This window comes from Callorhinus ursinus, unplaced genomic scaffold (genome assembly GCF_003265705.2).
Source record: "Callorhinus ursinus isolate GAN/ISIS: 27379988/994484 unplaced genomic scaffold, GSC_fseal_2.0 scaffold2, whole genome shotgun sequence".
NCBI lineage: Eukaryota > Metazoa > Chordata > Mammalia > Carnivora > Otariidae > Callorhinus > Callorhinus ursinus.
In genome coordinates this window covers 42102391-42124436 of record NW_027397064.1, presented here as the reverse complement: position 1 = coordinate 42124436, position 22046 = coordinate 42102391, and the positions used below count along the sequence as shown (strand labels likewise).

General features: G+C 39.5%; 2 protein-coding genes across 9 annotated transcripts in view; one reads left to right on the top strand and one right to left on the bottom strand.

Moving 5' to 3' along the window:
- The window catches only part of MFSD6 (major facilitator superfamily domain containing 6), a 68982-nt gene extending 66732 nt beyond the window's left edge, over positions 1 to 2250 (top strand). For 2 of the 3 annotated variants that reach the window (XM_025848553.2, XM_025848559.2), the window contains exon 7: positions 192 to 2250. In XM_025848553.2, the coding sequence (XP_025704338.1) occupies positions 192 to 395 (204 nt within the window). In that variant the 3' untranslated portion in view covers positions 396 to 2250. Of the gene's footprint in view, positions 1 to 8; positions 34 to 191 lie in introns of all 3 variants that reach the window. The other variant, XM_073881118.1, reaches the window with a different exon arrangement.
- The window catches only part of NEMP2 (nuclear envelope integral membrane protein 2), a 144020-nt gene that overhangs the window by 15474 nt on the left and 106500 nt on the right, over positions 1 to 22046 (bottom strand). For 3 of the 6 annotated variants that reach the window (XM_073881213.1, XM_073881203.1, XM_025848580.2), the window contains 7 exons: positions 17881 to 18112; positions 17682 to 17754; positions 16479 to 16572; positions 15549 to 15663; positions 13490 to 13715; positions 10144 to 10320; positions 7239 to 9473 (listed from right to left, as the gene is read on the bottom strand). In XM_073881213.1, coding sequence (XP_073737314.1) covers positions 9350 to 9473; positions 10144 to 10320; positions 13490 to 13715; positions 15549 to 15663; positions 16479 to 16572; positions 17682 to 17754; positions 17881 to 18112 — 1041 coding nt within the window. In that variant the 3' untranslated portion in view covers positions 7239 to 9349. Of the gene's footprint in view, positions 1 to 1768; positions 9474 to 10143; positions 10321 to 13489; positions 13716 to 15548; positions 15664 to 16285; positions 16323 to 16478; positions 16573 to 17681; positions 17755 to 17880; positions 18113 to 22046 lie in introns of those variants that run through there. The other 3 variants (XM_025848568.2, XM_073881196.1, XM_025848584.2) reach the window with 3 other exon arrangements.

Below are 22046 nucleotides of genomic sequence, written 5' to 3'. Positions count from 1 at the left end.
TTTGGCAGTTGCATATAGGAAAGGAGATGAAAGGTAAGACATTCTATCTTTATTCCTCTATTATTTGTTCCCTGAAGTTACTTCAGGATGATCTCCCCATGTTTCTTATATCTTTACTTGAAGGCATATAAAAAAATGTTGATTTGCAAGCAGCCCTGACTACAGAACATCGTCTCTTTTTTTCCTTCCAGGGGACCAGTGAGAATCGGGAAAGTTCTCTAGCTGGTGGAGTCCGGCCTGTCCCATGTGAGACTCACTCTGACCCATCTAGAAACCAGCCATCCCCTCAAGCAGCAGCATCTCAGACGCAGAGCAGCCCCACTCACCCTAGTGTGGACCAGCGTGTGGAGGAGAGCAAGGACCAACAGGCTCAGCCTGCCACTGGGGGACACTGAGGGCTCCCACTCATCTCACACCCTGCATGGAACTGGGCTCCTCTGCCAGGACAGAGGGAGAGGCTCCCCGAACCTAAGACATGCCTCACCTTGAGAAGCATAGCACTATATACGCTTCTAAATACCTGAACTCATCAACATGGAAACACACACACACATACACAGGAGCTACAGTACATATTGACAGAAACAGATAAACTTTCCATAATCCCACTGGAATCACAGAAGGGGAATGGGAGTTTGGTGAAGACTTCCAGTTCTTCGGTTGGTTAGGCTAAGGACTATAGGACTTCTTTGCCAGTGCAGTAAGGGTTGAAAGCAGCATTTACACTAAGTAAGTGGAGGGAAAGAAAGTGTTTCAAGGTGAATTCTGATACAATTTCCCTCTTCTGATTATTTATTCTAATTACTTGGTTCTTAAACTGGGAAGAAATTAAATATATAATTTTGTTTCTCTTGAAGAGAACTATTTAAAAAATTACATGACATATTTAAAAAAGTAGCCAGATAAAAGTTACTAGCTTATATGCTTTTGTTAAAAAAAAAAAAAAAAGGAAAAAGTTTCTTCAGAAACTTGGCATATCTCTAGCAAATATATTTTTATATGTATATGGTATATAATGAAAATAGTCAATTCTTTGAGCAGCAAAAGCCGTATTGACTACCGCAAACTAACCTGAGCTTTAAAACGCCTTTTGTTTTAAATGGGCTTTAAGACCAGAGGAGGGAATATTTCAAATAAACCAACCAATTCAGTATCCTATGGCTTGACAGACAAGGGTTTACTAAATATTAATACTGTAAATAGCCTTGATCACTATTTAACAATTTTATAGTGATTTGGGCCCTAAGTAGTTGATGGAATTAAAAAAAAAAATCACTGAATTCCTAAGGGTTTCTTTAATTAAGCAGTACTATTTACAAATAACAGTGTAAGATTTAAGTGCCTGGGAGAGGGATACAATTTTTAAAAATTACACAATGGGTAAGTTTTTGTTTTGTTTTTGGTGAGGGGAAAAGGTGGTGAATAGGAAGCCAGGAATGGAAAGGATGAGAACTATATTTTCCAATGACTAAAAAAACAAATCTCAGTATATTCTTTTCCATGAAGATACTGTCAGACACTGGACAGATCAGATGGGGTATGCTACTGTAAATATCATAGCTACAGTCAGAACCGTGGCTGAGTGATTCACGCATACAGCCTGCTGCTAAAAATGAAAAGCTGAGGATATGAGGAAGCCTTGGGAGAGGGCTGTGGAAAAGGGAATGCTGCTTTAGCTGAATGAAGGTCAGTTACGGTATGTGTAATAACTGTGAATGAGCACAAGAGAGAGGAAAGGAGAGAACAGAGTTAAATATGAACAACTCACCTTACCTCCTGACCCTGATTAGACAGGATGAGTTGTAAACTGAGGGCTTCTCCATGACACCATACTTCTGCCCAATACTGCATCTGGGAGAAGAAATTCTATACTTGGATGTCTAGCTTTGCCACAAAACACAGCTTAAAAATAAAATAACAGAAAGAAATAGAATTAAGCAAATAGTTATTTTTGCACTTGAACTGAAAACGTACTGTACTGTAAAAATTATCATGACTCATTTTAAGTGACCTTTAAAATCAGATGTATTTATTATGCTTATGTAATTATAGAAATAAAGAAATGGATGACAGGCTGAACCTCACCTATGAATGTACAGTATGTGGATTTGTGGAACTGACTCTAGGAAGTCAAAAACTTATACTGTGTCTTGTGTTTACAGTTCTGATTTATTCCTTTGAAAAGCCTGCTGTTTTGGAAATGCACAGTTGACATGTTGAAATAAAAATAAATATCATTTTTAAAAATTTCTTAAATGATAAAGATGTGACCAAATAAAAGCCCTTTACTCTGTAAAACTGTGACCAAATTCAACAGGCCTTTGTTATGGAACATTTACCATGAAAGCTGATTCAGTAATGCAGTAATTTCTAGACTTTTAGGGCAGACACCTTCATGGGTTTGTGGACTTCCTGACTTTTTCTTACTGTCGCCAAAACACCATTTGGCATTTTATTTTTTTAATTTTCTATTATTTACTTTTTAAGAAGGCTCCACGCCCAACATGGGGCTTTAACTCATGAGCCTGAGATCAAGAGTCACATGCTCTACTGACTGAGCCAGCCAGGTGCCCTTTAAAAAATATTAAAGTGGATTCAAATTAAATTTTGAGAATTTCATAACTCCACTTGAAGACTCCCTGGAAATCCCCAGAGTTGTCACAAAGCCTGGGCTGATGTAATCACTGTCTTCATGTCTTATTTCATATTCTGACTGTAGAAAAAGTGAATTAGCTGAGTGCTGAGCTTGTATGGATCCAAAGAGGTTAGTTGCTAATTATTAAACTATTACTCAAAACCTTAAGTAGAATATTAGATGATTAGAATACACATAGATCTACTAGCTAGTAAACCTCACGAAAAGCCTAAGTTATTCATAGGAAAGAACATGCTGCTTTACTGGCTTATTAATCTTGCCATGGGCTACAGAAGTGGTTGGCTAAGCACCTCCCTGATTTGCATTTATCCAGTACTGCAGGGCGGGGGGCTGCTGGTGCCATGGGGACCATTACTTAAGCAGTATTCCTCTAAGCCAATCTGGAGTTAAGCAGTCCATCTTGGAAAAGGAGAACCACATCCACAGTTACTGAGTGGTGGTTGTGTGCTGAGGAGATTCTTTTTGTCCTTAACAATAAACCCAGTGAGGTATATACAGAGCACTTTCCCCATTTTATTTATTGTTTTTAAGATTTATTTATTATTTCACGGAGAGAGATAGCGAGAGCAGGAACACAAGCAGGGGGAGTGGGAGAGGGAGAAGCAGGCTTCCCGCCGAGCAGGGAGCCCGATATGGGGCTCTATCCCAGGACCCTAGGACCATGACCTAAGCTGAAGGTAGATGCTTAATGACTGAGCCACCCAGGTGCCCCCACTTTCCCCATTTTACAATATAGGAGTAGCTCCTAGAATAGGTAGAGTCTGCAGCTAACAGAGCTTACCTCATGGGACCAACATCACAAAGCCAGGATACAAATGACACAAATTCAAACCTACCCGATGCCAAAGCTCAGGTCCACCAGCACCTTCCCCCACCCCAGGAGGTGGGGAGGCCATTCCATGTTTCTGTTGTGGTAGAACAAGTGTGAAAGCAGCCCTGGCCTGAAGGTGTACCTGATACATATGTGTGGTTGTATTTCCATTAGGATTTCTAGATACTCCCAGATGCCTAGAAATCCAGTACCTTCAAACTCCTGGTGTTCTGTTAGTTGTGAGTGTCAGACCCCTTACACTCTGGAGATGATCTGCATGGTTTGGCACCCTTGTTGAGAAAACTTGGGAGGTTGGCAGGGTCTCTAAAGGCCAGTGTCACAGGAGTCAGGAAAGACAAGCAGACAGATCTATTCAGTACCCAGGACCACTGTCGGGTATGGTAGCCGTTAGCCAGAGGCAGCTGTTAAGCACTTGTAGCCAGTGCATCTGAAGAAATTAGATTTCTCATCATACTGAAATTTAAACAGCCACATGAGGCTCGTGGACTGGACAGTATAGTTAACAAAGGAAGAGATCAGTTTGGGGAGATCGCTGGGCCTCAGTTTTCTCATCTCGGTGTGAGACTGGACCCTAACATTGTCCTATTCTGTGAAGAAGAGGTATGTTGTAAGAGAGCTGACTGTAGGGAAGTAAAAGGTGAGTTTCCTTTCAGAAGCTCTTCTGTCCTCTGGTACATGAGGACAAGATGAAGCTATTTCTGAAGCCCCAGAACACTCCTGTGCCATTTCAGCAAAGCTCTAAGAATACCTGGCTCAAGTATTCCAAACCACCAAGCAGATGAGGAGAGACAGGGACAGAATAAAGGGGTGAGAGAAAGGGAGAGTGGTTTCTCAAATCAGGAAGTAATTGGCCTTACGCCAGGACAAACTATGGCTTACGAGAGTAACTGGAAACGCTGGTGTCTAGACTGGGGGAGAAATGAGCCAGTCCAGGGGGTGTGTAACTCTCACTCAGCTCGCATCTCCTTCCAGTTGCTGATGCAGGACCACCTGCCCCACTGCGGCTCCAGGAAGATGTTAGATGGCAACCCAGGAACCTTACAGTGCTGGGAGTGAAGTCCAGGTTCTGGAGTCCCACGTCTGGATCTGAGTCTCCACTTTGCCATTGAGAACTTACATACATAACTTCTCTGCGCCTCCGAGCCCTCCTCTAAAATTACAGTGATTACAATATCTACCTTACAGGTAGTTTTGACGTTTAAATAAGGTACTTGACACACAGCGCACACTATAAATACTGCCATCATTGTGTGACACACAGCCCATGGCAAGAGGAATGCGGTCTCATTTCCCCAACTAGGCCCTAGCTCTCTTAGTAGTTTGTTAACATTTAAATCTGTAATACTACATTCTCCCAAACTACAGTGCTAGGTTCAAATGTTTGCCTACACCCAGCAAGCATTCAGTTCCAACATGCATTATAATCATTAAGTTGCTTGCAGATCTTAGTTAAGAGGAAAAATTAAGCAAAATATAAATTGAAGAGCTGGGAAAAATAACAAGTAACCAAGGCAATTCTATAGTGTGCAAGAGCCATAGATAGGAGGGGTTATAAGACATTTGTTCCACAGTTTCAGTATTTCTTTTTCTTCTAAGGGGTGTCAAAAAATGTAAGCAAGAATTTTATAAGCATTTAACAAGTTACATACCCTATTCTTTGCCAAATAGTCAGCTGAGGATATTATTCTCTTCAACTGTAAACTTTTATTTTGAAAAGGTCAGGAACTTTTTGTTCTCTGAAAAGATCAATGGGGGTCTTGAAAAATAACATGTAGACCAGTGCTAATCAACTTGATTCTCATTTATTTTTAGTGTACAAAATACTGGTTTGTGGTTGATGGAAGGCAGGAGAATTGGTCCATTGCCCCAGAGTTGGCACACGCCTAACATCAGATGTAGTCATCTCTTCAGCTGATTAGCCATGGAGTCACTTACCCGACTAACTCTGTTTTTTAAAGATGGCAGTAAAGGCAACACAAAGGCCCAGGCCCTGACACACTAAGGCTCACATTCTGATTCTACCACTTTAGCTACTATGTCCTTTAGCAACCTTCTCTCAGTCTGTCCTCAGTTGAAAAATGGAAACAATGCTAAACAGTGATTAGAAGTCCAAATGAAGAGGCACAGAAAGGGCCTAGTATAGCACTTGATAGATGGCTAATAAATCCTGGTACTCCTCCCCTTTCTCCTTTTGATTACTGCCTTGCTGGAAAATGGACCAAATCTAAAAAGTAAACAGATTCCCCCAAACAACTTAAGCAAGAAACAAAGTGCAGCTACCCGACTGAATGTGTCTTCCAAGATTTATCCTAGTAGATATACACTCAACCCAAATCTCCAGTGACCTATTAAGGTATCACATTCAGGGGTCATAGCAAAAATAAGCATAGTTACCTGAAAAAGGTAACTAGACTCGTAGGCCAGAGAAAGACTGCAGATTTAAACAACATATCTGAATGGTTGGTCAATGATAAAAAAATTACAAAAACAACAATCACAGAAAGGAAAAGCTGGTAGGGCCTGCCTAAAGGAAGGGTGGTCTTTGCCAACAGATTTAGTATCTCATCACATTAGCAACGGTAGCCCCACTGAGGGGGTTGCATTAGACTTTGGTCTGGTGACATTAAACATGTGAATTATATAACAAACTTCCTTTGTTCTCTTTCTGCTCAAGCAACCTTCTGACCACCATTTGACCCCTCATAGGGGTCTTTTGGGAGAGAATATGCTGGTTTTAGCAATTCAAGTGTTTTTAATCCTTATGCTGGTTTTATTTTTGGCTGTGAATCACTAAATAGACTATATGAATTGGCTAACTGCAATGACAAAAATCAGGGTTCTGAATCAATAAGGTCAAGATTCACACCCACGTGGTTAAGTCATCAATGTCCTATCACCTACTGGGGGTCTCTCAAAGGCAGCTTACTCCTGGGGTCACCTACAAACACCTCTGTCTTACGGCATGCTTCTTTAAAATTCTACATCCATTAGCTATGCATAACAGCTGGACAAAAAAAGCTGATTTAAAAAGTTCTACTTCTCTAACTGGGAAATAATCACATACAAAATAATCCTTTTTCTTTTCTTGACACAACTGCAGGGGTCTTAATTCACCCACATGTTTAGATATATTGATCATCATCTATTCCAAGCCTCTTAAAATCTGAAATTTCTTAAATTTCTAGATTAAAAAAAAAGGTCATAAATTCAAATATTATCCTAAACATCAGATGGACACTCCCCTCTAATTCAGCCCTTAGTATTATTGGCAAATTGTACAACCAATTCACAAAGCATTTTTTGTGATATGCAAAATGTGTTTTAAAACCTTTAAAAATAACATTTAAATGATACAATTGTTTAAGCACAGCCACCTACGCTAAATCTCCCCACACATTTTGGTGTCAAATAGTCCCAAGTTGCTAACAACAGTGAGCTTTTATGAAGCATCTTGCATAGGCAATAACACAAAGGGTTCAGCTATGCTCCGTAATTGCACACCTATGGCGATAGGAAGCACGAGGCCAACTTTCAACCACCTGTGAAGGGCAGAGCCATTTTAGTGAGTGATCATTTACACAGTTTAAAGGCCTTTAAATAAATAAGGGGGGGGGGGGGGGAGAAAAGGAGAGATGAAGGGGGGTAAGAAGAGAAAAAAGGTCTCCTATGGGAGTCATCATGGGGATTAGAACTGTGATAAAGCACTATAATAAACCCCAAATCAAATGAACACAACAGAAACACACCAAATGTATTACAAGTAATGCTTGTAATTGTTCAGCTTCTCACAGTTCTCACATAACAGAAACTGACAAATCCATGATTTCCTCTAAAAATAAACATGAAAAACAGTATCCCAGAACAATCTTGTTCTTTTCCTTCCATTGTGATGGTTAGCTTGACCCATGAGGTGCTGCTTCCTTCTGTAGTCAGCACCTCTTCAACCCGGCATAGGTAAGCCCTAGGGGGTCTGGCTGGGACAGACCCTGGGAACTCCAGCTGACTGTTCACATGTTATTCACACACACATTCTGTCAAAAATGGCCTCCTGGGAGGTGAATGTGGTGATCACAAGCATGAATACATCTGATACATTTATATCAGCAATAAATTATAAAAAAATCCGATTAAACTATAACAAAAATGACATTAGAACCATTTTATACTTATAAAACATCATCATCACAATCATCATAAATTTGAATGGAAGATTCTTTGGTATTTGAAATCAGTCTATGTGAAAGCACAGATTGAATTTCGTGCCTTTCACAAAAAATTGCAAAGCTCCTAATATTAAAAGGTACCTGGCCAAAAGAGAAACTTGTAAAACACTGACACACTGTTTCAAAGAGGAAATATCATGTGAAAATCAACATAGAAAGTTCCAAATGGTAACCATGCTCTTATTCAACAATTCAGAAACACTCTACTGAACTTGGCTCAGGAAAGCAGCTCCTAAATTCTCTATGTGTCCTTCCTCCGTATCCCTTCTTCTAGTAAAAGGAGAGTCCTCATTCTTAAAGAATAGAGGCATAAAAAACCCACCACAGCAAAAAAAGACTTTTTTTTATGTTTGTGTTTCTTAAAGTGAATCAATTTAGCACATCTTAACCCTTGGATTGTTTTGCTGTGTTCACATCTTTTCTCAGCGCTTATGTTTTGGCCTTCTTTCCCCAGGGTCAAAGTTCATAGTCTGTCCCTCATATCACTCTGGAGAATCAAGAAAAAAAGGATTTGTTCTCTGAAGAAAGATCACAAATCTGTTTTGTAGGAAACTGTTACAAATATATATAACTCAATTTTAAAAAATGGACCAGTCAACTCAAAATGTCACAAAAAGTTAAATGTCTTCAATTTCAACATACAGAAACTACAGAATTCTCATTTCTAATTTTTATACATGTCTATAAAAATCTTACCAAGCTTTAAAATATAACCTTAGGAAATGCTTCTCTATCATAGTTATCAAAGAGCTAATTGTCTGTTATTAAAAAATAAAAAAGTCACCAATATGGTGAAACCCAAGGCTGTAGGGAGATGGTCTCCAGGCTCACCTCTGAAGGTTGTTTCCTACAACCCTGAGTTGTAGGAAACGCTAGGATTGGAGTTCTAGTCCCAGCGCTACCTCCAATAGCTTTGCAGGTATGGACAAGTTATTTAACCTCCCCAAACCTCAATCCTGCCATCATTAGCATTTTCCAAATTGTTCTAAGGAGTATTAATCTCATGAAAAAGGGTTCTGTGGTCAAATTAAGTCAGAAACTGCTGCACACAATTTCTCTTTAGGAGATTCACAATGTGCATTAGTATTGTTAATGGCTCTGAGAAGTCTTACATTTGTTTAACTTTGTCTCAATCTTAGATGACCTCAGAATCCCTTTACTGACTAGCACTCATTAGCATCCTGTGGATTATAATTTGGATACACTGATCCAGCATATCTCAGATCTCTTCCAGCACTTATACTGATAACATGTAGGAAGAGCAGTATAGTCTTTTGACACAAGTTCTGAGGGTTAAGAGAAGATTTAACGTCCTGGTGTTGACAAGGCAGATGTTTGTGTTAACTGGCTCCTTGAAGATCAACATGATTCCCCTGTTCCTAATGAAAATCTTCATTCAAGGAAAGTGGTAACAACTCTCACAGAATCTTGATGGCTACCTATAGTACAATAAGTAGCAGAACTCACGAAGAATGAAAAGTTATCTTCAATATAGTTCAGTTTTCCTTTCTAGTATGACTCCTTCCCATTGTAAATGCTTTTGCCACTGTTCCCTAGAACAGTTCTGGCCAAAGTTAATAGGACCCTTGCCCTTAACCCATTTCCTTGTCCAGAATGAAGTCAATGCACAGGCGGTCATCAGGCAGTCCTCAGGTTAAACAGCTGCTCTTCCAAGAAGGCACCCCCAAAGCCATATTGCTCTTCATGGAGACTAATTTCTTCAGGTGACAAGTGGCTTCCTCCAAGAACAAAGTCTGCAAATCTAATAAGTATTTTTTTGTTTTAAATAAAGTTAATGTTATCACAGAAAGGTTTATTTGGAAGATAACATGTTCTCTTGCTATTTATCCTCTTTAATTAAATTTGACTTATGGCATTAGAGAACAGCATTTATACACTGGATGTAAAAATGCAACGGCTTATGTGATCCTTCTAGAGACATTCAGGGAAAGAACAGAGAAGCAGGCAGACTTAAAGCACCAAGTGCTGCCGAACATACCCACTCCTGTTTTCTAATTCCTTCTCTCTTTTTTATTTGATTCATTTTTCATTTGTCATTTCAGTACGTCAATACTTTCCCCCTTCAATGTTTAATTTGAGGGCACTGTTATTTGGATAAAGCTATGACAAAGGCAAAGCAGTAAGGAAAAAGATGTTGGGGCAAAGATGTCTTTCTTGATAAACTCTGAAAAGATCTTCCATAGCAGTAACTTCCCACATGTAAGTGATCTTTCTGACCTTCCCTATCAAACACGTCAGGTAAGTATCTGTCCTGACATTAGCAGTTCTCTGCAAGTCAGAGCACTGAAGAAAAAGAAGACCCTCCGACAGCCTCCACATTGTTCCTAGTCTGAAGTTCGGTAACAAACTACCCCAGTATTTTCACACTCATTCTAACCCACGTTTGGTCCAAGCAGCTGAGCAGGGCTTACTTGTTGGGAGCCTGGAGTCTGGAGACGACCAACCACGCGGGGAAGTCAGGCCTGCGGCAGGCGTGGCGCAGCCCCTCCAGGGCACCGTTCGTTTCCGTATCCGCCTGTTCCCTGTACTCGTCTTCAGTAAGATACTTAACCACCAGCTTTTCTGATGTAAACCATTTCTTCATTTTCCTAAAACATGTGGCATGGGTTGCTAGATTCCTGGTCATATTTGACTGCTCAATTCAAACCTTAAGATTTATAGAAAATCATTTCTTAGAAAGGAACAGTAATACTTAACTTCCTTGATATCACACCGTACTCTCATGGTTCTTAGAGCAACTGAGGTATATAGAACATGCACAGTCTGGGCCGAACAGTACATTTCCTTTCTTCCTGGACCATCCTAAATTATGTTCCTAGGAATTTGAGGCTCAATTTCTGATAGACATATTAATTGTATTTCTCTTCTCAGTGATTTTTAATTGCACAATCAGACCATTAAAAGTCTGGCTCTTTTATGCTTGGTCTGCTCATTATCTTGGGCACTAATGGAAGCAATTCTTTGAGATGCGGAGACCTGGTAGAATCAATTACCACTCAGTCGCTAGCCCAAAAAAAAAAAGGAAGGGAGGATTTGTGGGATATCGCCTCCACCTAGTGGTGGAGATTCTGACTAATCCTACAGAGGAGGAGTAATTATTGTACAAGGATGGTTTATGTACAATAACTTATAATAACTCCTCCTTTGTTACATGCTAAGGGGCTCATACTGGAATTTTTTTTTTCCAATCAGGAAAAGTCCTAAAGGGAAGAATCTCATAAAAATGGCAATGACGATAAGGTATTAACACATATGTTACATTTATCAATGAGTTTTTAAAAATATTCTTGGGTGGTTTAAAATTTAATTTAACCAGAGATTCCCAAATCTACATGAGTATAAGAATTACCAGGAGGTGGTTTAAACATATATTCTCTTGAGGGTTGGGACCTGAAAAACCTTTAAACTTTTAAAGATTGTGTGGTGGTGAGGAGTCAGATTGGGGCACCACTGACATTATTTCCTTCTCCTTTTCTGAATACCTAGCCTGGTCTCCCTAGAGGAAAACCTCTGGTCTCTACACAGAAGACTGGGACACAGTCCTGGCTTTGAGGTTTATCCACTGAGTTGTCAACTGAGGCATTTCCTTAATGGTTCTGAGCCTCACTTTGCTCATATGAACAAAGTGAAAGCAATAACATCTACCTCATGAGGTCACTGCAGGGATTAAATGAGATATTTCATGTAAAGTGCTTAGCACAGTGAGTGTCCTATAGTGAGAGTTCAACAAGGACAATTAAGAGAGTAGCTACCATATACTAGGATATATTCAAACAGCTCTTTGTAAAACTAAAATACGATACAAATCAAGGTCTTATTTCTCTGGTTTGCTATTTAACATATATGTTCCTGTTTTTTCCTGTTGTTCTTCGCATAATTATTCACTAGCAAAATGAAAAGCTAAGGAAGTTACAAAACATTGTATTAAATTCATGTTAACAGAATGCACAGCAAGTGCACAGAAGGACCATCATGCAGATAACAGAACACACTTTACATTTGGCAGGGCAGCTGGATGTCTAAAGGCAAAGAGGCCCAAATTCTATCTTGGGTTCCTCAAGCCACAAGTGTGGCGAAGGGCCGGAGGCCTGGGAGATGTGGACTGTCCAGCCTCCTCCCAGCAGAGGGACCTCTGGTAATCCCAGTCACTGTTGGTCTCTCAGGGCAGAGAGCTCTTTGCTAACAGCAGCCCCTCTGACCCAGCCCTGCTGCCTTTCAGCCTTGCCAACATTCTCTGCACAAGAACCCTGTCCTGTCACTGGTACTTTTTTAACACTGTGACATGGTTACATATGCAGTCCCAGATCCATAAACTACCACTTACCAGAGTCTTCTTCCTCACAGCTAGGTTTACCTCATAAATATTTATTAACTCCCTCACTGCCTCACTGTCTCACTGCCTGACTCTAGGCCATCATCACCTCATGCCTGCACCACTGTGATGTCAGTGCCTCGGGGCCTCCCGGTTATATACACCCTCTGTGCCAGAAGGCAGTTGGGCCACATCCTGCCACCCAGACAGGTTCATGGTCTCTGCTTTGATCTTGACTGTTGAATGTATTTTTATTTTCAGATTAGTTACCAGTATTTAAAAATAATAACAATTCACATTCAAACCCATATTCCCAGCTTTTCTAAAAAACAAAACAAAACAAAACAAAAACAGAAGATCTGGCAAAGGCAGGGTCCATATTCCTACATGGCAACAATCAGCTCAAGCTGAGTAGTAACTGCCCCCTTTCTGATGAGGCTGCGCTATAGAATTTCCCACAGTCCTCACGACGGCCCCACTGCCTTACCCCTGCTCAGCATCACCCATTCAGTACCAGCCCCAAGCAACCGGATTTATAACTCCAGTCTAAGCAGCAGGCAGAGAATGCTGACAGGAATGCATAATGGCTTCTGGCCTCCACCATGTACAGGATCAGACTAGATTCCTTAACACAGCCTGTAATGCCTCCACAATCTTGCCGACGCCCACCCTGCTCACCGGCCTCATGGTGCTATCGGACTGGGCCTTCTCCCTGTCAGGAAAGTCCTTTCCACATTTATTCACCTGGCTGTTTTAATTCACGAAGATTCAGCCTAGTAATTTCTTCTTCAGGAACTCTCCTGAACTCTGTGTGCCATAGTCCCTGAACAGGTACATCTTAACACTTCAAAGATACAGAAATGTATGCTGCTGTCTCAACAAGTACACACCAAGGGAAGAAACTAGCCCCTTCATTTGTGCACCTGACACAAAAACAGGTGTTCAACTCAATGACTAAGGAGAGACATAATACAGCTGTGGCAATAGAAGTTACCTCATCTCTCCTTCTGTATTTTTAAAGGGCTTAAGCCTTAACTTAAAACCTAAAAAAAAGTCCTAAACATAAATAATACCTTTCAATTATTTTTCTAGCTCTATTTCACAAGCACAACAAATACCTTTAAACCAATCTTGGGCCCTAATGAAAGGAAATGTAGAATGAAAGTAGAAATTTTAGGCAACCCAGAGTGTGCCACTGATTTCAGTGAATTCTGGGTGAGCTGTAATTACCTAGTAACTGGGGGAAGTCTTCTGAAAGATTCACGAAGACTAGAAATGGAGATGGGATTCAATGCTGGTGTTCTCCTTCCTCCTCCTCTCTCAAATCTCCAGATGAAACGTAGTTAATTATGAGACAAAATATGACACGTGCAAGAAACTTACCAAAACAGTAAATAAAATCAGAGCTCAAAATGTCCAATTTACAAGGCAAAAAAGATACGCACCACTTCATATAACTGAACGCTTTCAATGGGTAGCGCAGACTCCTGGAGGACAGGGTGAGGATCATAAGTGCATATGAGTACTGGGGCACAGTGACCCCACAATAGATCAGGAGCAGGGCGAGGAGCCGTAGTGTCCACGTCAGAAGATTTACATTCCTTTTGTCAACAAGGGGCCCGTGTTTGTAACAAACAGCAAAGCTGAGAAATCCCACCATTAGGACATAGCCTGTAAAAAAGCAAAAGAACTTGAAAATTTGAACTTGAAAAGTTGTATGAAAAATCCTGGCACAGCCTTGACTTAAGCTAAGAATGTATCAGAAAGCCTTCATATTTAGGACTTCTTTTTCCAAAGAAGTTAAGACTGAAAAACACATAGAGGGATAGTTATTCCTTCCATGTGAGATACTACACTGCCTTCTGTAATAATTGAGGATATTTAATAATAAATTATTATGATATATATCTGTTTTTTAGCCCAGAGTCCTAGATGGACGAATGTTATCATGGTTGCTTTGGTCAGGATTTAAGCCTCAGCATATGTCAGTTGGCTACAAATTCTATTTTTTATTTTTACTTTCTAGTTAAAAAAGGAAAATACAATTTTATGGTGGAGGGATCAGGCTGCACCCACTAGCACAGTGCTCAGTTTCTGCACTAACAGCGGTGAGATAATGAGAGATTCTGCACCTCCTGCTGGGATCCAATGCAAAACGCACATCTCCTCTTATGTATTCCACCAAAAGTGTTTCATTCATATCTAAGCAAGCCTCAAGATCTAATTTCCAGGTCAGAAAATACAGGGGAGAGAGGAGCAAGTTAAATTATACTGCAAAGGAATAATCAGAGAAATCAAGAAAGTGGGACACTCTATAAGACAACTAGATTGATTGGTCTTTTCAGCATATCACTATGATGAAAAAAGGAATTGTTATGGATTATAAAAGACTTACAAGACATAGTAGATACAAAATATGGTTCTGGACTCTATCTCCCCTTATACAGACCAACCATCAAGGACACCTAGGAAATCTAAACATGACCTGAGTAATTTATGTAATTATTATTTTTTTAGATTTAACAGATATTTAACTATAGAGGAAAATGCTCTTGTTTTTTAGAGATGCTTACTGAAGTAGTTAAGGGAACATACCATGATATCTATAATTTACTTTAAAAATACTTTATCATAGGGGCGCCTGGGTGGCTCAGATGGTTAAGCGGGCAACTCTTGATTTCAGCTCAGGTCATGATCTCGAGGTCCTGGGATGGAACTCCGCAGCTGAGTCCCCTGTCCAGCTGCGTGCTCAAAGAGAGTCTGCTTAAGGATTTATCTCCTGCCTCTGCCCCTCCCCCTGCCTGTGCACGCAACTCTTTCTCTCTCTCAAATAAATAAATAAATCTTTAAAAAAAAACTTTTATCAAAAAAAAAGAGTGAGCTAAAGACAAAATCTTCAAGGAAAACAAAAAATTGATTGCTTTTGTTTTGGGTGGGTGGACTTATGTGAAAAATTTGGTGCTAAGGGGTTAGGAGAAAACTGATCCTCCCATTCTCCATTATTTCCCAATTAAAACAAATAATTTTAAAAAGTTGTTTGTTTTTGGTTACATGAAATAAGAACAAGTGGTTTCTTAATAGCCTGTTTCTGAAAATTCAAGTTTTCATTAGTCATTTATATTTAGAACTTCTCACCTTTCATGCTGAGTACATTAAGAAAAAGAAAGAGCCACATTTCAGAGGAATTTTTTCATTACGAGTTAGATCTGGTTAGAGCTTAACCACAATTCAATAGCATAAAAGCAGTCAAAAGAGACAAATACTTTTGTGCTCTTTTGATCATTAGTACAGAAAAAGAAAGATGTCATAGGGAAAAGAGTCTAAAATGAGATCTAATGAACTGAAATCATCAACTGTGGGAATAAAATAAAATATTGTTAACAGCACTTCTCCTTAGTTCAAAAGGAAAATTTAGACGCCAGAGAGAAACATTTCCAAAGAAGGCCTCCAGTTGTACTTTTCAGCTTTACCAATAATAGGACAAATTTTTAAAAAATTACCTACCTAATATATATATTCTGTTTTCATGCCATTGCCACTTTAGATCTTCCATCAATCGGCACACAACATAAACTGAAGCAAACCAACAACCAACCATTAGAGCCCAAAAGGTGCTATACTGTGTGTGGAAGAAAATAAATGACAGTTTTTGGTTCATTCACTCACAAAAATAGGAGTAAGCAAATAAACCCTTTGTATTAGAAACTTCTACATCAAATTGCACTGAAGTCAATTCAAGATACTCTCTAGAGTCTTGTTAAAGTTATGGTCCATGAACCAGCAGCATCAGCATCACCTGGGAGCTTGCTGGAATGCAGACTCTCAGGCCCCATGGCAGACTCTGAGTCAGAATCTGCATTTCAATAGGATCCTCAGTACATTAAAGTTGGAAAAGCACCGTTTCAAAGAAGAAATTTATCTCAAAATAATGCCGGTGTTGCAAGCTTTAATCAGAGTATCTGCAACATTATCATCATGAACTAATATTTATCCTCAACTAAGTGCAGAGCTCTCTTTCATTAAAGGTGTTTCGGGAACTAATAATAATGAAGAAATCCCCAGATGTAGCAATGCAGGTATTCAAGGCCTTGATGGTTCAGCATCACAACATTCCTCAGCTCTGCTAAGACAAGACAAATTTCTACTCAGCACAGGTCAGTCCCCTGCCACTCATAAGAAAAATGTAATACCCAAAAGTAAAAGAGTCTCAAAAAAAATTATCATCAAAACTTAATACTTACTTTAGGGTATATATAATAATAAACAAAAATGGAATCCCTAGAAAAAGATACATTTTAAAGTCAGTTTATACAACGCAGAAATACAGTTTGAATTAGGAACTGTCACAATCAATGTGAATTAACTTTGATCAATTTTTCATGTCTATGAGATCATGGTTTCCCTCTTTTATTCATTTATACACAGTATGCCTACCTTAGGAATAAACCTTTTCACCAGCAGCAGGACAAAGACTAAGGTCATTAGAACACCTAGCACGGTCCCAGAAGAGTAATAGAAAATAGGACTTCTGTCAAGACAAGCAGATAAAAGCCATTTAAATGCTAAGCAGCACTTTCAGTATTAAAACCATGTTTGACCTGATGACAGTAGCCATAAAGAATACTAAGGAGAAAAACTCAGAAGGTAGCTTTAATTACATCCTATACTCTTAAAAAATGAAGCCTGTACTTGAAATTTATGGTAAATAGCTTGCCACTAACTCAAAACAAAATGTCTGAGTTACCTTCTATGTTTAGAATCTGATGCAAGAGGAATTACTGAGCACCTAACATGTAGCAAATGCTGGTCTGCATGCATTCACAACAGCCCTGTGAATCGGCTATCCATGTCTAAGTTTCACAGAGGAGAAAACAAAGGCACCAAGAAGTTAAAGACCATCCCCAAGTGAGTATCTGCCAACTGGAGGATTCAGGCATGTAGCCTAGTTCCTCTGAGTCCAAGCTTTACTCTTTAGGCTATGTAACTAACATTGGGTTTCTAAAGGACATGGATTACATTAAACACACTTAATTATACTATGAGAAAGATGAACAATATTAAGAATAGCAAGCTAAGAAGTAAAATATTACTGGAAAAAGACTCCTTTTTCATGAGAGAAGTTGTAATACACAAAATATCAGGATAATATGTTTATCCAAGAGTCAGATACTTGTTAAATTCAACCTTCTGTATCAGAGCCATGAATCTTGGAGGCAGCTTGAATCTAACAGAGAGAGCAAGGCATCTGGCATCAGAAAACCTGAGTATAAATCTCAGTCCTAGCAAGAACTAGTCATGTGATCATGAATGTTGGTTTTCTCATCTATAAAATGAGAACAATAATACAGAGCTTACATAATTGTTAAGAGGATCAGATTTTAAAAATGCATATTAATACATAACACAAAATAATGCATGTAAAAGCACTCTGTAATATATACATACATATCATGTGTACTGTTACTAGTTTTTAAAGGCCTTTCAAGCACTATCTTCAGACCTATTGTTTGTAAAACCTAAAGCAAGAACTACAAGCTAGTGTGGAAGTATTTAGCATAGGGTCAAAACTGTCCTGTCCTCTTTTTAAAAGGATAAATGATAATTCACAAAATCAAGAAAGTAAAAATGGATACTTACTGACTCAACGTCTTTGCATAAAAGAAGAGGAAAATGCCTGCCACAAACACAAGGAAGAGTTTGAAATCTACAACTGGAGTAAAAAAGACACACACAACAAAGATTTTGTGTCAATGTAGTTAGTGAAAAAAGAGAAAAGTCAATTTATTGACATGTCACTCCAGAAAAACTAAATCGAGAAAATCAGAAAAAGACTTACTGTTTCGATTCACACTAATTGTGTAGACAAATATCTTCCTGACAGGCTTCACAGAAAAGCACATGGTCTCTCCATATGGATTGATGATTATGGTTATTTCATTAGACTCCTTTGGTGCCCAAAAATTATGAATCACACATTTGATAAAAGATAGAATGGTTTCTGGATACTGACAATTATGTCTTTCTGTGATATATACAATATTGAGCAGGCCTGAACTGGTAATTTTCACCTATAAAATAAGAACAAACAAATCTATAAACACGTAAACTCCTTCTCATAAGCTCCTTAAAATCATGAGCAGAGGAGTGAAGAAAGCCCAAGATAATGGAGTAAAGAACGGACAGTCAGATGTACACAATTCCAGGGATCCCAGAGATGGACCTACAGATCTGTGTTTAGTTTGAACATACTGGAGCAGCACAGAGACTTTGCAAAGTGAATGTTTCTTCCCCTGAGTTGTAGGTGATTTAACTCCCTCTTCTAGCAAGTTGTTGTGGCCAAGGGACATGAGAAAAAGGATGGCAGAAAGTAATAGGTGGCAAACTACTTGGTTTATAATGGGGTTTATTATCTCTACCATTGTCTACTGTGTTTGAGAAAAAGCACTTCCTCTGGATCAGCTGTGCATATGTAATTCATTCAGGCTTCTCTCCCCATGCCCCCTGAAGAAGAATCTAACCACAGGTCCTATTCAAGTCTCACTAACAAAGTACTGGCTACAGTACCAAGCAGACAGTGACAATCCAGTCAGTGATCATTAAATGACAATTGTGCTGCTGCCTTTGTCTGTCCCTCTCTATTCATACTCTTCTTTGTTCAAGAGTAAGGTGAGCCAGAAAAGGGGAGTGAGATCACCAGCTCTGAATCTCGGGCATCAGGTGATATAACCCACTACCTATCCTCATTTCTCTTGGACGTTAGCTCCTGGCTCACTATTGCTCTCTCTCTCTATTTCCTGTCATACTTCTCAGGGATTCAATATGCACAATATATACACCAAACTCCTTCCTATACTCTGACTCTCAGCATCTTGAACTCCTCTCCTCTTGTAGTCTTGTCCCCTGCCTGACCTCAGCTAATCACTCCCATGGCCACACTCTGGACCTTGTCATTACCAAACTACAGGCCCTCTACAGATTGTTTCATGCATCCCACTGGCTGACCACCAACTCCTACCTTTCCAGCATGCCCCTTATAGGACTCCGAACCCAGGAAGCCTTTGACCCCACCATGGATCAAGCATTTTTCCCCTGCTCCTCACCCTTTTGATGTCCTTAGCCCCTTCTTATCCAGCTAAATTCCATGATCAATGATTATAAATCATTCCCTTGCATGTACCCCTGACTCCTTTGCGCCATTCTTGCTTTGTCACACCCACCTGCAAAATCCAACTCTCCACCCATTCCGCTCTTGCATTTTCACCACCAAATGGTGCCAGACAGACACACAGCTGTCTGACTTCAAGCCCCTGAGTGTGAAATGGGACCTGAAGCTACAGGCGATCATACCACACATTCCTATCTACTCTCCACTTTCTTCAACAAAGATTTCACAGCTTTTCCTTCCTTAATACCAACACCTCCTCCTCATCCTCACTCTTGGCTGAAAAGGGAAGAAGACAATGTCAACAGGCTCCTATCCCATTACCCAACCACCGGTGGGCACCTGCAGGCACGTGCTCTGCTTCCTGCCTGTGGGGAGGAATTTTCTGCCACACAGGAGATTTAAAGGAGATTCTACAGGCACTGAATCAGATCCACCTTTGTCTACTCAAGGACATCCTAACAATACTTCTTCCCTCTCTATTGGACCATCCTATTGATGTGGGAAACTAAGGCAAAAGAAAAATTAAATTTCCTTACTACCTACAGCCCACTGATAAGTCCTTGAAACAGGGAGAGTGACATTCCTCTAGAAACTCAGCTGCCTCAATGTTAATACTTTGCCAAGGGCAAAAGGCAATCTTAGCCCAACCCCCAGGATCCCGTAAGTCTGTTTTAACATATAAAAATTCCTTTGGAAACCTCCTTTATCTCCACCACCCAAGATACATGTCTGCAATCATCCCCCAAGCATATGACCCACCAATATACATCTGAAGGGTCTCATGACTCAGGTTTTATTAGTCAGTAATAAATGACCTTTTCCCAACAATAGCTAGCCCTCTCAAGGTCCTGGACACCTTGCTTCCAAAATTCCTTAAGAGACTTATGCTATCCCTAACCCCCTCCCAACTTGAGAGTATATAATGAGCCACTGCTCATGATCTCAGTGCAGCTCTTTCTGCCCATGGTCCTGTCCCGGTACTTTAATGAACTCACCTTTTGCACCAAAGATGTCTCAAGAATTCTTTCTTGGCTGTTAACTTCAAACCTTAACATCTTTCCTACATCACTATCAGCATACAAACATGTTGATACTTTTCCCATGGGGGAGGGGGAGCCTTCTTTTGACTCCACTTTCCCCTCGCTTCCCATTGCAAACAAATTCTTTTAAAAAGTTGCCCATACCTGCAATCTTCAGTTCTTTTCCTCCCATTCTCTCTTTAACCCGCTTCAATCATGGAGTGTTTCATTCCCAACAGGCTGTCCCTGACAAGGTCACCAGTGGCCTCCATGTTGCTAAATCAAATGGCCAATTCATTCTCAGTCATCATATTTGATCCACCAACAGCATTTAGCACTGCTGATCATTCCCTTCTCCTGGTAACACATTCTTCCTGCAGCTTCATGGACATCTTCACTTGTGCTCCTTCTCTCTCTCCTCTGCTGGCTCCTTCCTCCTCCCTATATATATGACTGACCCAAGGCTCAGCTATTGGTCCTCCATCTAAACTCACTCCTTAGCACTGTCTATAAACATGCATCGCTGCTTCATTTTGCAGAAAGAAACACAGGAAAGACATAGAATCTAGTAAGACTGACTACCCACAAGGGCTTGGTAGGAATGGGTAGAGGAATGAGGGGGAGTGACACTTCTCTGAGAATACTTCTGCACAAAGTTGTGATTTAAAACCATATTAATACCGTACCTACTAATAAATGATAATAAGATCAACTAAGATAGGGAAAAAACCCTGAAAACAAATAAAACCCAATATATTTCAAATGAATAATACAACCATATTAAAGGAGGGTGTATGGGAATAAATTAACCTAAGTAATTCTGGAGCACAGTATTTAGACTATATACTCTTAAACTAGAGGTAAAACACACTCTAAACAAATATTGACAAATAAATAATAAATTATTATTCTAGCATTAGGCAAATAAATCAATATATTGAGAATATTGAAAACCAGTTTCCCCCATCAGAGAAAAAAGTTACAAATATGGCAAGGAGAGAGATTAGAATGAACCCAATAGTATGGAAGATATCAGAACTCCTGTTTCTCAACAGATGGAGAGACAGAAATAGATATGTGCACAGGTGTATGGGTGTATATGTTTCTGTGTCTACACATATGACAATGGTATCCCAGCACTAATAAACACACCTAACTCTGAATGCTCCTTGAAAAAATGTATGATTCCAGAGCTGGGTTTAAGAAATTATAAGATAAGCCTGGAACATCTTGTTTGCCAGAAGATGCTCAAATGATAGGTACAAATTAAAAGGACACATGAGCTACTCTGAAGGTGCTCCTACTGGCCAAATCTAGGACAATCTGAATGTCAAAATAAATAATGAAGTAATGGATTATAACCCACTGAATCAATTTGCAATCTGTAATACTATGTGGATATAAATAAACTGGAGGAGGAAAAACTCTTCCTTATTGAAGAATGCTGATGAATGTAGAAAGAATAATGGAATTAGAAAATGACCATTTGATAAACATCATGATGATAATTGATTCATGCAAGCATCATCAATGTATGATAAAACTAGGAAGTGAAAGTTTGATGAGGAAAAGGATATCTACCTCCTCAAAATACTTATTACAAAGGGCAAAATGGTCACTTTACAGTGGTAAAATTGTACATTGCCAGATACCTGCAGCGGGTATCAAAGCGGTGTATATTACCAGTAATAGTACATACCAACATCATGTGCCTTCTGATATGCTGTCCTATCTTCTCTTTCAGTCTAGAATACACTCTCTTGGTATATTATCCTGGTAACTCACTAACTTCATTAAAATCTTTCTCAACTATCACCT